Source organism: Echinops telfairi, unplaced genomic scaffold, assembly GCF_000313985.2.
Source record: "Echinops telfairi isolate 266 unplaced genomic scaffold, ASM31398v2 ScPeMD7_5;HRSCAF=22, whole genome shotgun sequence".
Taxonomy (NCBI): domain Eukaryota; kingdom Metazoa; phylum Chordata; class Mammalia; order Afrosoricida; family Tenrecidae; genus Echinops; species Echinops telfairi.
The window spans coordinates 23,112,713-23,126,332 of record NW_022103901.1 but is presented as its reverse complement, the minus strand read 5'-3'; the positions used below and the strand labels follow the sequence as shown (position 1 = coordinate 23,126,332).

Here is a 13,620-nt window from a genome sequence, read left to right as displayed (position 1 = left end):
TCTACTCTGCTGAGTAGCCATTGGGGCCTTTAAAGCTTGTGAGTGGTCATGTAAGATACAACTATTGATTTCTTCCTATCCAGTTTAAAGGAGAGTCAAGAAAATCGAAAACTGGAGGAAATAATCCAAAGGATTGAACCACAAGAGTCGCAGCCCTTACTAGCCTGAGACTAGATGTACTAGTCTGTTAGAGACTGGTAGAATCCATGAGACTATGGCCTGTCGACACCCTTCAGACCTGGACATGATCTCACTCCTGGAGATCTCCTTTCAGCCAGATAACAGAGGGTATACCGTGAGCAACACGGGTAGGGAAGGTCCATTGGAGATAATCAACAGTGTCAGACCAAAAGGGCAGCATCTGCCCCCAAACAGGAAGAAGCTGAAAAGGACAAATGGCGACAGGAATTCAACAGCAGTGGGAAGAGTTCTATGACAGTGAGGGTTAACAACTAATGTCACAAAAAAAAAAATATATGTACGTGGGTGAATGTAAAACTATTTTGCCCTATAAACTTTCACCTAAAATGAAATGTTTTTTTCAAATCCTAGCAACATCTGACAAAGGTTGCTAAATTTATTGACTTGCATTGACTCGTGGAACAAATTAGAGTTGCCCCATTGGGTTTTCCAGGTTGTTATCTTAGTCCACCAGGCCTTTCTCCCTTAGAGCTACTGAATGGATTCAAACCACTAACCTTTAAGTTAGCGGCCAATTGCTTAATAACTGTACCAATAGGGAATGTTGCAGAGGCATATTACCCTGATTTAAAAGCAAGGTCGTGGAGGTCTAGAAGGCTAAGTGACACTGTCTAAGGTTACAGAACCAGAAAAGACGAGTTTGCCAGAATACAGCCCAGTTAACACTTATCAAGGAAAAAGAAGTTGGGCAGGACTGTCAAAGCACTCTTGTTCTGCAGCATGAAGCAGAGAGCTTAGTGACCGTGGCCAGTCTCTAAATATCTGATTCCATGTCTATTGTAGATAGATATCAGAGCGTCCGTTCTGATTCATAGAGAGCCTGTGCACAACTGAACAAAACCCTGACTGGTCCTGCTCCGTCTTCAAAACCCTTGCTATGTTGGAACTCATTATTACAGCCACTATGTCAATGTCACTCGTGAGAGGATCGACTTGGGTTTTTTTGCTGACCCTTCACCAACCATCATGTCCTTCTCCAGGGACTAATCCCTCAAGAACAGGTCCCAAGTCTTGCCGTGCTTGCTTCTTCTTCTATTAATCATTTTGTTGGGGAGGCTCTTACAACTCTTAACAATCCATCATTCAATTGCAGGCTTACTTCTACGAGGCAATTCTTCCAAGACAGACTTGTCCATTGTTCAGTTCTCAGGCAACATCATAATGAAAAGACATCATTTTTCGTCAGTCTTCCTTATTCATTACCCAGCTTTCACATGAAAGTACGATGGTGTGGGTCAGGTGCACCTTAGTCCTCAAAGTGACTCCCCACCACCCTCCCTTTTTTTAAACACTCAAGAGGTCTTACCGACAGATTTGCCCAAGATATCATTTCATTTCTTCACTGACGTTTCTATGGATGTAGAACCGAGTAGATGAAATCTTTGACAACTTTGTTCTTCACTTATCACCAGGTTACTTGTATTAGTCCAGCTGTAGGAGCTTGTTTTCTTTCTGTTGAGACGCAGTTCATTTTTAAGGCCATCATCTTTGATCTTCATCAGGAAGTGCTTCGGGTCTTCCTGTTCAGTAAGGAAGACTACATCACCTGTATTTCTGGTAGCTGATGAGTCTTCTGGTCCCAATGTCCTTGGTCCACCTTCTTGACTTATGTGCTCAGCATGCAGATTAGAAAAGTATGGTGAAAGGATACAACCCTGACACACATCTTTCCTCATGCAAACCGTTCAGTATCCTTTGTTCTGTTCAAATGACTGCTTCTTGGTCTAGGTACAGTTCCCCATAAGCACAATTAAATATTCCATTCTTCCCAATGTTGTTTTTATTTCATAATTGGGTATAATCCACAGTCTAATGCCTTTACATAATCAATAAAGACAGGTAAACACCTTTCTAGTATTCTTTGACATCAACAACGATAGATATCACAGAACAAAAAAACAATGCTATATACCCTTTGTTTCATGTTCTCTTCTGAATTTAGTAGTATACTTTTGTAATCAATTTTTAATTATCATCATCAAGATTTAAATGGTGTGTTAATGATCCTGCTCTATAATTTCTGCAATCTATTGGGTCCCCTTTCTTTGGAAGGGGCACAAATATGGATCTCTTGACTAATTTCTGAATTCCTTGGCATAGGCCACATTTTTCATATACACCAATTTCTTGGATTACTTGCTCACCCTACAGTTTGATTAAGTATAGTGAAAGGATACAACCTTGTTTGATTTTAGACCACTCAGTATTCCCTTCTTCTGCTGAAACACTGTTTCTTGATTTATGTCCAGGTTTCTCAGGAGCATAATTAAGTGCTCTGGAGTCCCTGTTCTTCTCAATCCTATCCACAATGTGTTACACTCCGTGCAGCTGAATGCCTTTGCATAGTCAATAAAACTCAAGTAAAGATCTTTCTGATTCTCCAAGGAATCTGATATCAACACTAATATCCCTAGTCCTATGTCCTCTCCTGAATACAGATTGAATGTCAGATTCCTCCCTGTTGGTGTACTACTGCAACCATTTTTTAATGATCTTCAGCAAAATTTAACTTGCAAGTGATGTTACTGGGTTTTGTTTGATAATTTCCACATTCTGTTGAGTCACCAGTTGGTTGGTCAGGTAAAATAGTTATTTTTTGTTAGAGTGATCCTGTGTAGTACTTCCATCTTCTTTTGATGCTTCCTGCACCTAAATGTTAATAACTAATTATGCCTACAAAAGAAGGAACCCTTATTCATAGAGAGCCATAAGCTCTGAAGCAACACTGGCAAGAAGCTTTATCTCACTGACACTTTAGTGCCCTCATTTATAAAGAGCGAATAACAACTTCTACTGGAGAACTAATTGGAGTATTCCATACAGAAGTGGGATATTTATCAGTAATATCAACTGAGTGGCCCATAGAAAGCTCTTGTTCAATGGTCTCATTAGATTACACCGAAACCCAATGGCCAAGCATTCCAAACAGTGATGAGATAGGGGCAGGGAAAACCACAGTCACCTGGCTGGAGTTTTTTATCCTTGGCTGCAGCTCCTTTCTTGATGAGATGGATGATTTGGAGGTAGGGTCCATGCTGGATGAGGATGAGGCCTAATCCCAACTTGCCAACAATGAGTTTGGTCTTCTTTGTTTTGCTCAAGTTGTGTACAGGTGCCTTGCCCTCGAAGCTGCCTTATAGAAAGAAAATGTGTTTCAGTCCTGCATCTAGACAGTATGGCACTAGTGCACTTGAGTTCTGAACAAGACCCTTACGGCAATTACTGAATCTCTCTGTTCCTCAGTTTTCTCATCTGTAAAATAGAGATCTATCACAGAGGGTGGTGACACAATATCAGTGAGACAGCTAAAGGACTTTTGTACCATGCCTGGTACATTGTAGGTGCTCAATCAGTGTTACTTATTACCTACTCACTCAGGAAGTACCTATCGATGCAGTCGGCATGCCCAGTAGAACGAAGGGTTCTTGCCTTCACAGAATTTAGTCTAATGGAAGCGTCAGATTATATCAATCAATCAGTCCTACAGATATCAAAAGCGCACCGTAAAATGTAATTAAAAGATGGAATAGTTCCATAAACTTTTTGAAGCCCCTTATATGTTGAGTAACAGGTCATGACGTGTGTTCTGAGTGCACAACAGAAAGTCTTGTATGGAGAAGGTAGGGCAGACATCTTTGAGGAGGTGATAACTTGAATTGCAGTCTAAAGGACCAGTAAGAAATATTTAGGCCAGGAGTGATGGAATTGGGTGGGATGGGATGGGATGATGTGTATCAAGGGCCTGACACTAGAAAGAACAAAGTCTGTCAGAGAAACATGAAGATGACCAGTGTGGGATGAAGCAGGAGCAAAGGGGCTGGCTTTGGGGCCTACCTTGAGGAGGTAGGAAGTTAACCTGAATGCAAAAGCTGATAAAGGATTTAGTCAGGACACATGTGATCAGATTGTGTATCAAAAGTTATAGCGTCTGGGGTCTTCAAGGCTTGAAGGTAAACAAGCGGCTATCTAGCTCAGAAGCAACAAAGCCCACATGGAAGAAGCACACCAGCCTGTGTGATCACAAGGTGTCGAAGGGATCAGGGATCAGGCATTATCAGAACAAAAAATCATATCATTGTGAAGGAGGGGGAGTGTGGACTGGGGACCCAAAGCCCATCTGTAGGCAACTGGACATCCCCTTACAGAAGGGTCTCCAGGAGGAGATAAGCCAGTCAGGGTGCAGTATAGCAATGAAACATACAACTTTCCTCTAGTTCCTATATGCTTCCTCCCCTCTCCCCTCCCCGCCCCCCACTATCATAATCCCAATTCTGCCTTACAAATCTGGCTAGACCAGAGGATGTACACTGGTACAGATAGGAACTGGAAACACAGGGAATCCAGGACAGATGATCTCTTCAGGACCAGTGGTGAGAGTGGCCATACTGGGAGGGTAGATGGAGGGTGGGGTGGAAAGGGGGAACTGATTACAAGGATCTACATATAGCCTCCTCCCTGGGGAACGGACAACAGAAAAGTGGGTGAAGGGAGACATCTGACAGTGCAGGATATGACAGAATAATAATTTATAAATTATCTAGGGTTGATGAGGGAGTGGGGAGCGGAGAGGGAGGGGGAAAATGAGCTGATGCCAGGGGTTTACATGGAGAGCAAATGTTTTGAGAATGATGAGGGCAATGAATGTACAAATGTGCATTACACAATTGATTTATGTATGGACTGTAATAAGAGTTGAATGAGCCCCTAATAAAATGATTGGGGAAAAAACAGAACCCAAACCTTCTGGCTGCTGTGTGAGGTGTGAAAGAGACATTGAGAATGAAATGGATACTGTAGTCATGGCAGAGATGGTAGAAATGGTGGTGATAGTGGAAATGGCTTTGTGGCCAGTGGGTGGGAAATAATGTTTTCTACAGAGGTAAATCTCGAGAAAAAGTTCAAGGACAGAGGAATGTTTTAAAACAACATCAACAGCAGTTATTTTCCCAAGAAGAAGTTTGAGGAGACTGGTTCTCAACATAGGTTTTCCCTAGCCCTACCTCTGAGGCAGGAAAGCAACATGGCCTTTACTCAAAAGAGCTGTACCAAAGTCTAGTTCCAAACACCTTCCACTTGCCTGAAACCACACATGCTCTGGGAGAGTTGCTGCCTGATGTCGCGGCTGCTCTGATGAATGGCAACTCCCCCGACACTCAATTCCTTGTCTAAGAGTTCACCAGCTGAAAAAAGGTACAATGCTAGAGGCACCCCTTACCCTCTTACAGAAAGGCGAAGCTTCAGAGGCCAGGGTGGGGAAATGGCTAGTTGCAAAGGGGGAGCCCTAGGGAGGTGAGGGAAGGGCAGAACGGTCCGCTAGCTTCATGGTGCTTGTGGTTTGGTTAAAGTGGCCGTCTACGAAGTTGGTCACCGCTCAGAGGCGTCCACTGAAAGGAGGCAGGTGCGACCTCACTCTATGTCAATTATACGTCTATACACAAGGGATAGCGAGAAGCTATCTATCTCCCACCCTGCTCCTCAGTTACCTTTCTTGCTTTTGTCAGTCACTTGCACCATGGCCCGGGGAGGACGAGTGCCTCCGAACGGCCTTCCCCAGGGTGGACGCTGGGACTCCCCAGGGTGCACGTCCAACTCCCAACAGTTTCGAACCCGCGTGCCTCCGCAGACTTTGTGCGCAGCCTCCCCGGCAGGACGCCAAGGGACGCTGCTGCGACACCACCCACAAATTGGGCAGGTGTGCCGGGTGGGGGCCGGCCCTGTGAAACACTGCAGAATTGTGCTGCTGGGTGTGTGAAGCCCTCAGGGGAAGTGAATGAAATTTCTGCAGGGACTTAGCGTGTCTGGCGCATCGTGGGTTCTTCATTCTTTAAAAAAAAAAAAAAAAAAGAGTATTGTTTTCATTGAAAATTATCGCACAGCAAATATGGTTCCCATTAGACAATTTCTTAGGCAGATTGTTCTAAGCCACGTTTTTCACCATATGTCAACCTCCCTCTTTGTTCCTGGTTGTTCCATCTCCGCCGTATCGTCCTCTTTATGCACTGACCTCTATAAGAAGCCCGAAAGGCACCCCCCTGGTGGTATAGTGGGCTCCAAACTGACCTGCTTACCACAGGGTCAGTAGTTTGAATCCATCTGCTGTTCTGTGGGAGAAGCAGGAAGGGTTCTGTTTTTGTAAAGGTGTACAATCCCTGAAACTCAAAAGGGGAAGTTCTAATCTGCCCTATAGTGTCATTATGAGTCAAAAATCAATTTGATGGCAGTGAGTTTGGTTTTAAGTATAAGCCCAAAGGAGCCCTGTTGGTATAATGGATTAAGCATTGTGCAGCTAACCACAAGGTCGCCTGTTCACACCCACCAGCTGCTCCACAGGAAGAAAAATGAGGCTTTCTGCTCCCATAACGATGTATAGCCTCTGAAACTCTATATGGGGCCACTGAGTTGGAGTCACCTGGGTGGCACGTGTGAAGGGAGCTTGCATAGCTCAGGCTACAAAATCCCCTCACCTTCCCTCCACATGAGGCTGAAGCTTCTCTATAGAACGGACACCAAAACTCACACTGATCTGTGGAATTGCAGGACAAACTGTCATGGATGTTGTGATGTCTAAGTATCCCATCAGGACTAAGGAACTGATGACCCCTGCTGCTGCTGCTGGCAGTCGAAAGACCCCTGCCCAAGATCACATCTTCCGGGGGTAGCCAGTATCCAATGACCATTCAGTGTACGGTAAAGAGCCTGGCCTCCTGACCCAAACTCAACACTGGAGAAGTCTCCTAGCTTAGAGTCCCCTCGGGGCCCTCTGAAGCCTGCTGTGACTGTCCTGCCCAACCCGGCTTCCTTCCTTCCTCCAGAGAGGGGGAATCTCAAAAATTCTGATTCGTGGCAATCCTGTATAGGGTCCCTGAGACTGTAAATCTCTGTGGGTACAGGGTCAACCAGCCTAGCTTTGCCAAATTCGCAGACACCTTACTCTGCCCGAGGTGCTCAGTTCTTCACTCTGTGAGGAGGGAAGTCCACTGTGCCATCTCCTGCCAGTCTCCTGGGTCTGCTGTTGTTGTCTCCCTGCTGCTGGTTCGTTCAGTGTTACAGCTCACTCTCTCTCTCACTTCTAGGTCTAGGAGGTTTTCCTGGGGCTAAGAGCTTCCTGGATCTAGAAGGTTCTCAGTAAAGAATTCAGGTCCAAAGGGACACTCCACTTCTAGCTCTTCTTTCTTAGTGGTAGTGAGGTATCCCTGTTCACCTGAGGATGACTCATTTTAAACCTAGCAGGATGGCAAAACTGATTTGTCCCCTGGTTAAGGTTTCATTCACCTTATATACATGGTTCTACACACACAAGGCCAACGTGTACCTTATCTGCATTATTAGTGAGCTATCCAATCTCCTTGTTGAACCATAAGCACCGCCCTTGCCTAGCACCACCCATTCATTGGTAGGCATTACCAGACCATATAAAAGTGATCCATAACTCTGTACTATGATTCCTTCTGTATGAAAGATCTGGATCAGGACAATAAATGATACCTCCAAGCTCCAACTCTGCACTACTTAAATGGCAAAGTTGGGGGTGGGGGGAATCTTGTTCATACCTTTGCTTGATAGTCGAACTGAAATCCAATTTGAAAAAACCTGTTTGGAGAGGACCATAGGGCTAGTCCCACTACAGGACACGACGTCACTCACTGACCCATAGCGCTTTGGGGACAACACTGGAGACCCAGTGTGGGAATTGTGCCCGATCTGACCCTCTTTTTTGTTGCCCCTTACTTTACCCACTATGATGTCCATCTCCAAGGACTGGTTATCTCCAGATAACACGTCCAAAATACATGCCAGGGAGTCTCACCATCCTGAGGAGCATTCTGGCTGTACTTCTCCCAAGATAGATTAATGTGTTCTTTTGGCAGTGTATGGCACTTTCAATATTCTTTGCCAGCACCATAATTCAAATGCATTGACTCTTCAGTTTTCCTTATTCAATGCCCAACTTTCACATGCATAGGAGGTGACTGAAAACATCACACCTTAGGTAAGGCACACTGACCCCATTATTGTCACTGAATTGTACACTTAAAAACGGTGAAAGTGGTCAATGTTACGGTGAGTATATTTTGCCACAATAAAATTTTTAAAATCTGTATGTGAGCAGGCAGGCTTATCCTTCTCCTGCAAAGTAGTTCGTGGATTTGATTTGCTGACTGCAATGCCTAGCCCACAGTGCCACCAGGGTTCTTTTGTGAATCCCCAAAGCACTGCCTGTGGTCGTTACATAATCTGTTGTCAACCTGAGACTTAAGAGTGGAAGGGTACAGTCTAGCCTGTCAATCAGGTCGCAGCTTGATGACCTCATTTGGAGGCACTAAGGAGATAAATAGCTCACTGGAGGTATGACACACGCTCACTCTCTGCAAGACATTAGTATGAGCCTGATGGAGATAAACTTAATGGCAGCCAGCGCTCGGGAGCCAGGGAAGCCACATGGAGACCCCTGCCAGCACTGAGATGCTTACACCGCCTATGGATCCACAAGACTTTCCACCCACTGGCCTGTGATCTTCCTGCATTTCACGTCACTGCATGTGTTGCGTGAGTCTGAAGAGGACTTTATAGATTGGTATTGGATTTATGGACTTGATTGGACTGGGCTGGGATGTTTTCTCAATATTCAGTTGCTCTTGTAGATAAAGCTCTTTCTTACATGAGTATCTATGAATTTGTTTCCTAGTCCACCCAGACTAACATACTGCCCAATAAATTCCCTGCATCTTAGAGTCTCTTTCCTAAGAAGCTTACCTGCCACAGCTAATGCCAGGGATGGACTAAGAAAGTGATTGCCAAGATGAGACTTTAGAGCTGGATCACCCACAGCCCAGTTCGTGAGGACCTCATTGCTGGTAGAGGAAGGACATAGGCAGTCTCTAACACAGGACACACACAATCGTTAGCATTTTTACTGGTATTAAAACGGCATGGGAGGTTGGGAGGAAATGAACTGAAAACTAGTACCAGAAAGAAGAAAATATTCTAAGGTTGATTGTGGTAATGTTTGTACAGCTTTTTTCAAATATCATTGAACTACTGAATTGTGTGCTATGTGAATTATGTGTCAATAAAGCTGTTTTTTAAAAACAACATCATTACCAGGGGAAGGAAATTGATCAGTGGGCATTATTTTCCAGACATTCCTTCTTCCAAGGACCAAAACCCACTGTCATCAAGCTGATTGTGACTCACGGTGACTCTATAGGGTTCCTTTACAGGAGCAGGGTTTCAGCCTTCTCCCCGTGAGCAGCTTGTGGGCTGGAGCTGCTGGCTCTGTGGTTAGTAGCCAAGGCCTAACCCACTACGTATCACCAGAGCTACTTTATTCTAAGGGCAACAGGCAAAGAGGCTAGTCATCAGGAGCTGCTGCTGACGCGGGATCGGGGGAATGTTTGGCACCCACCCACATGACCCACTTGGGGTAGTGGGTGGGGGGGGTGTCTCTTGGTATACCTGGCCCTATTTTGACAGGAAATGACTAAGTCCTGCAGCCACTGCCCAAGAATCACTGTGGTAGCCAGGGCTGACTCCTTACAGCTGGGGTTCTCCACTGTAAGCCACCCAGATCATTAGAGGTGCTGTCTATGGGGGAGAAGTAGGCGATGACGAGTAGGTGAGAAGGCCTGGATACATGGTGGTGGGAGCTGTAGTTAGTCTCACTAACCTTCCTCAGGCAAGCTTTCCCCAGGGAAAGACACCCACCAGGGTCCTGAAGGTGCTGCTCTCAGAACTGACGTGACACTTTGAGAGAGAACCCCAGCACCATGAGTGGACTGTAGCAAATGCTGCATTGCCTATGTCCTGAAGGACATATTCCCCAACTAGCTTTCAGCCCTCAGTCCCCAGTGGAAAGAGCCCTTGGCTTAACAAGGATCCTCCCCCATGATCACACCCCATTCCTGAGCCAGTCATCATTCAATGATAGGTCCACGTAGGGATAGGAAGGCTTGGCCCTTTGACCCCAATTCAGGGTAACTTGGCAGGGCCATCCCAGGTTCACAGCGCCCTGAGGGGTCCAACAAAATTTCCTACCACTACACCCCAACCTCTCTGCCCAGTCCGCCTTCGTTCCCTTACCTTTCCCCTTCCTAAAAGCACATTTAGCCAACTTCCAAGCACACTCATCTCTGGATTTTGTCTGCCCCAAGAGAACCCAGCCTGTGAAACAAACAGAGTTCAGTGCTGGTCACAAGCTATTAGCCTCTGGACATCCTCTTTTTTCAACCCAGAAGCCCCAGGTACACATGTGTATACATCTATATACACACCACTCTTTTCAGCCTGATTGGCTATGGCTCCCACCGCCGTGTCCAGATATTCTCACATGTTCTATCCATCCCAGAGTCCCCTCACCCTCAGTCTGCAGCTCCAATGATCTGAGAAGCAGTGTTCTTTATCCTGCCAGGCTGAGGCAAGGAGTGATCACACAGGGGCCCTGCTGAGGCTGTTCCCAATATTCCATCTGTATTCATCCACTTCTGGGCCAAGCATGACCATTCATAATGATAAAGCACACCAGGCTTACCACCCTTCAGCAGTCACAGAATGGTTATCTATGACTTCGGGCTGCCCGCATGCTTCCCTCTTGGGGTCCTTCTCTGTTCTTCTGGGCCCCCAAGGGCTTTCTGCCATAAGGAGCATCGTGACTCATCCTATCTCAATACAAAAGTCCCAGCTGCTTTGTTTAGGGGTTGATGAAAGGACGGGATGCTTCTATCACCAAGGCCACAAGGGGGGTGAGGGTGGCGAGGGAGTCCAGAGAGGTAGCATGACTTTCCCAAGGTCTTGTCTTAAACCTGTAGCAGGGGTGGGACTAGAATATAGTATTCTTTTTACTCCCCACACTTGCTCTCCCGAATTCCTAGAGTTTGTGTCTAATAAAAATCTTGACTGAGGTACAGAGAATGGAACGGATTTGTCCTAGAGATCTGAGATTGAGATTTGGGATTATGGTATATTGGAGGGCAAGAATGAGACTCATGGGAAGTCTGTGTACAGAGTGTCTGACCCTTGCTTACCACACCGTCCATACTCCACTCCTGTAGTAAGAAGGAATTTGACCATTGTCTGTAGTAATGTGATGTCATTAAAGCATTATTTGGCTGCAGTAATGTGAAGTCGTGAATTTAAGGTATGCAATTGTTTACAGCTTCCTATTTATTTTTGTGCTTTTACGAGTCAAGATCCCTAGGTGGTACAAATGGTTTGCACTTGACTATTCACCTAAGCAGTACCCTGGTCGACAAGACCTGATCCACCGCTGTTCAGACTGCTGCCAAGAGACTCCTCTGGAGAAGTTCTCCTCGGTGGCACGCAGGGCCCCCAGAAGTTGGAAGTGACTCAACAACCCATAACCATCTTAGATCCAGAACCTATTGTGGAGGGACAGAGGCAGGAAGGTCTGGGGACTGACCCCTCGGGTAGAGGAACTTAGACCTGCATGTCTTTAAACAAAAAAAATCAAGTCATCATCATCTCACTGACGAGGAGCTAGAACATACAGATTGTTCGAACATTTCACTTTAGGGATCATATCAAGTGGCCAGTAGTGAGAACATCGGTGGATATGATTTGGGACAAACCCTGCTTAGGTAGGGTTCCTTCTATTACTGGGAAATAGAAAACTCAGATAAGAAGCCAAGATGCTAACTCTGTCAAAACTCTCCAGGACTTTAAAAAAGAAAAAAAGGAACGTGAAGACATCCTGCGGCAAGGCAATAAACGTTTTTATCTGGGTCCCTGGGATATTTGAACTCTCTCATGCCAATTTCTGTGGCACAGGATAAACTGCATCACAACGAATAGAAAACAAAGACACGAACTTTTGTCCCAAGAGAACAAAGTTTGGACTGGAGTGTTTATAGACTAGCAATCAAATCATTCTTTGCCCAATCTGTGTGGTAATACTGATAGCTCTCTGCACATTTTCTGCAAGGCTGTTGAATTTGGTGGAATTTGAAACTTGCTGAGTCGTATGGGCATGTAGGCATTCCAAAAATAGAGACAGATGGCACTCTTGTGATGACCTAGGTGGCATTTAAGGGCAGACACAAGTATCTCATCTCCTGCTTACTGAATGGAGGACCCTCAAGGAGAAAGAACTGGATCCAACGTCAGGGTTAATGGTTATTTGGCCCATGAGCCATGGAAGATAAGGAACCTTCCAGTAGGTAGCAAAATAACAGATGGAGGGATCAATATAAGAACCTTCATTTTTTGGTCCATCCATTCAACCTAAGTCTCTCGCCCCTATTACAACTCAGTAATGGTATTACCAAGCATCTGGTTGCTCAGGTAAAAATAACTGATGAGTCATTCCTGAGCCCTCTCTTGATTCATGAGCTCTCTCATCAGTCAGCAAGTGTTTGCTCGCCCTCCTAGACATCAGAATCACTTCCTCTGCACAACTCTAACCCTAGCCGAAGTTTAACAAGCTCCTGAATGACTTTAGGTGCCTTTTAACTGGTGTCCCTGCTTTAATTCGTGTCTTCCTCCTAATCAACTCTTCTTCACACTAGCAATCTTTACAGATAAAATAAAACCATGTTGCTCTCCAGCTGAAACTCTCCAAAGCTGTCCAGTCACCCTGCAACAAAAATCCGAACTGTAAAAAAAAAAAAAAAAATCCAAACTATAAACGCCCCCAGAGTCCTATATCTAGCCTCTGCCTGCCTCTCTCCAGCCACACAAACCTTCTTGCAGGGCCTTAAAGACATCATTCATTCTCTTCCCTGTCTCCTCCCGTTTATGCCCTTTGCGTTTATTGGTCTCTCCGTCTGGAATAATCTCCGCTTGGATCATCACTGGGCAGGTCTTTTATGATCCCAGCGCAAAGAAAAACAAATTTCTGTAACCATCCTGAAATACCATACTCTCTCCCATCACATCGATCCCCATTTAAGTCATGGGCCCCCAACACCTTTATTTTAAAATAACCACTTCTTACGTGTGTTTCTGTCTCTGCCCTACCAGAAATTGAGTTCCGCGAGAGCTGGAAGCCTGACTCTCGTGTCCGCCCCAGTACCTTCGACACCTAACCGTAGTGCCGGGCGTACAGTAGGCCTACAGCTGTTTCCTAGAAGGTGCAATTTCAGGAACTGACAGACATGGGGCAGGACAGAAAATACAAGGTGGCAAGGGTCGTGGGCTGCCTCCTGCTCACTGGGCAGGTGTCTGGGCTCGCATCTGCTAAAGCACCGGTGTCCCCCTGCCATTCCCAACGCCCTTTGAAAGGGTAAAGCCTGGGGAGTATCTTGTGCCCACACAGTAAGCAACAACAGTATCCTTGGCACGAAAGGCAAAAGGCGGCGCAGCATCTGTAAGAGACCCCGGGCCCGGGGCTGAGCAACCGGGGGAGAGGGGCGGGCGTGGGACAGACGGGAGGGTCGTGCGGTGATGAGAAGCGGCGAAGGGAAC

The 13,620-nt window shown here is 45.8% G+C and overlaps 1 protein-coding gene across 1 annotated transcript in view; it reads right to left on the bottom strand.

Annotated features, from left to right (window-relative positions):
- Positions 1-5,715, bottom strand: part of PDZD9 (PDZ domain containing 9) — a 22,347-nt gene extending 16,632 nt beyond the window's left edge. The window contains exons 1-2 of the mRNA XM_004706069.2: positions 5,685-5,715; positions 3,164-3,334 (exon numbers count right to left, since the gene is read on the bottom strand). Of these exons, the coding sequence (XP_004706126.1) occupies positions 3,164-3,334; positions 5,685-5,715 (202 nt within the window). The remainder of the gene's footprint in view (positions 1-3,163; positions 3,335-5,684) is intronic.
- Between the last annotated feature and the right edge of the window lie 7,905 nt (positions 5,716-13,620).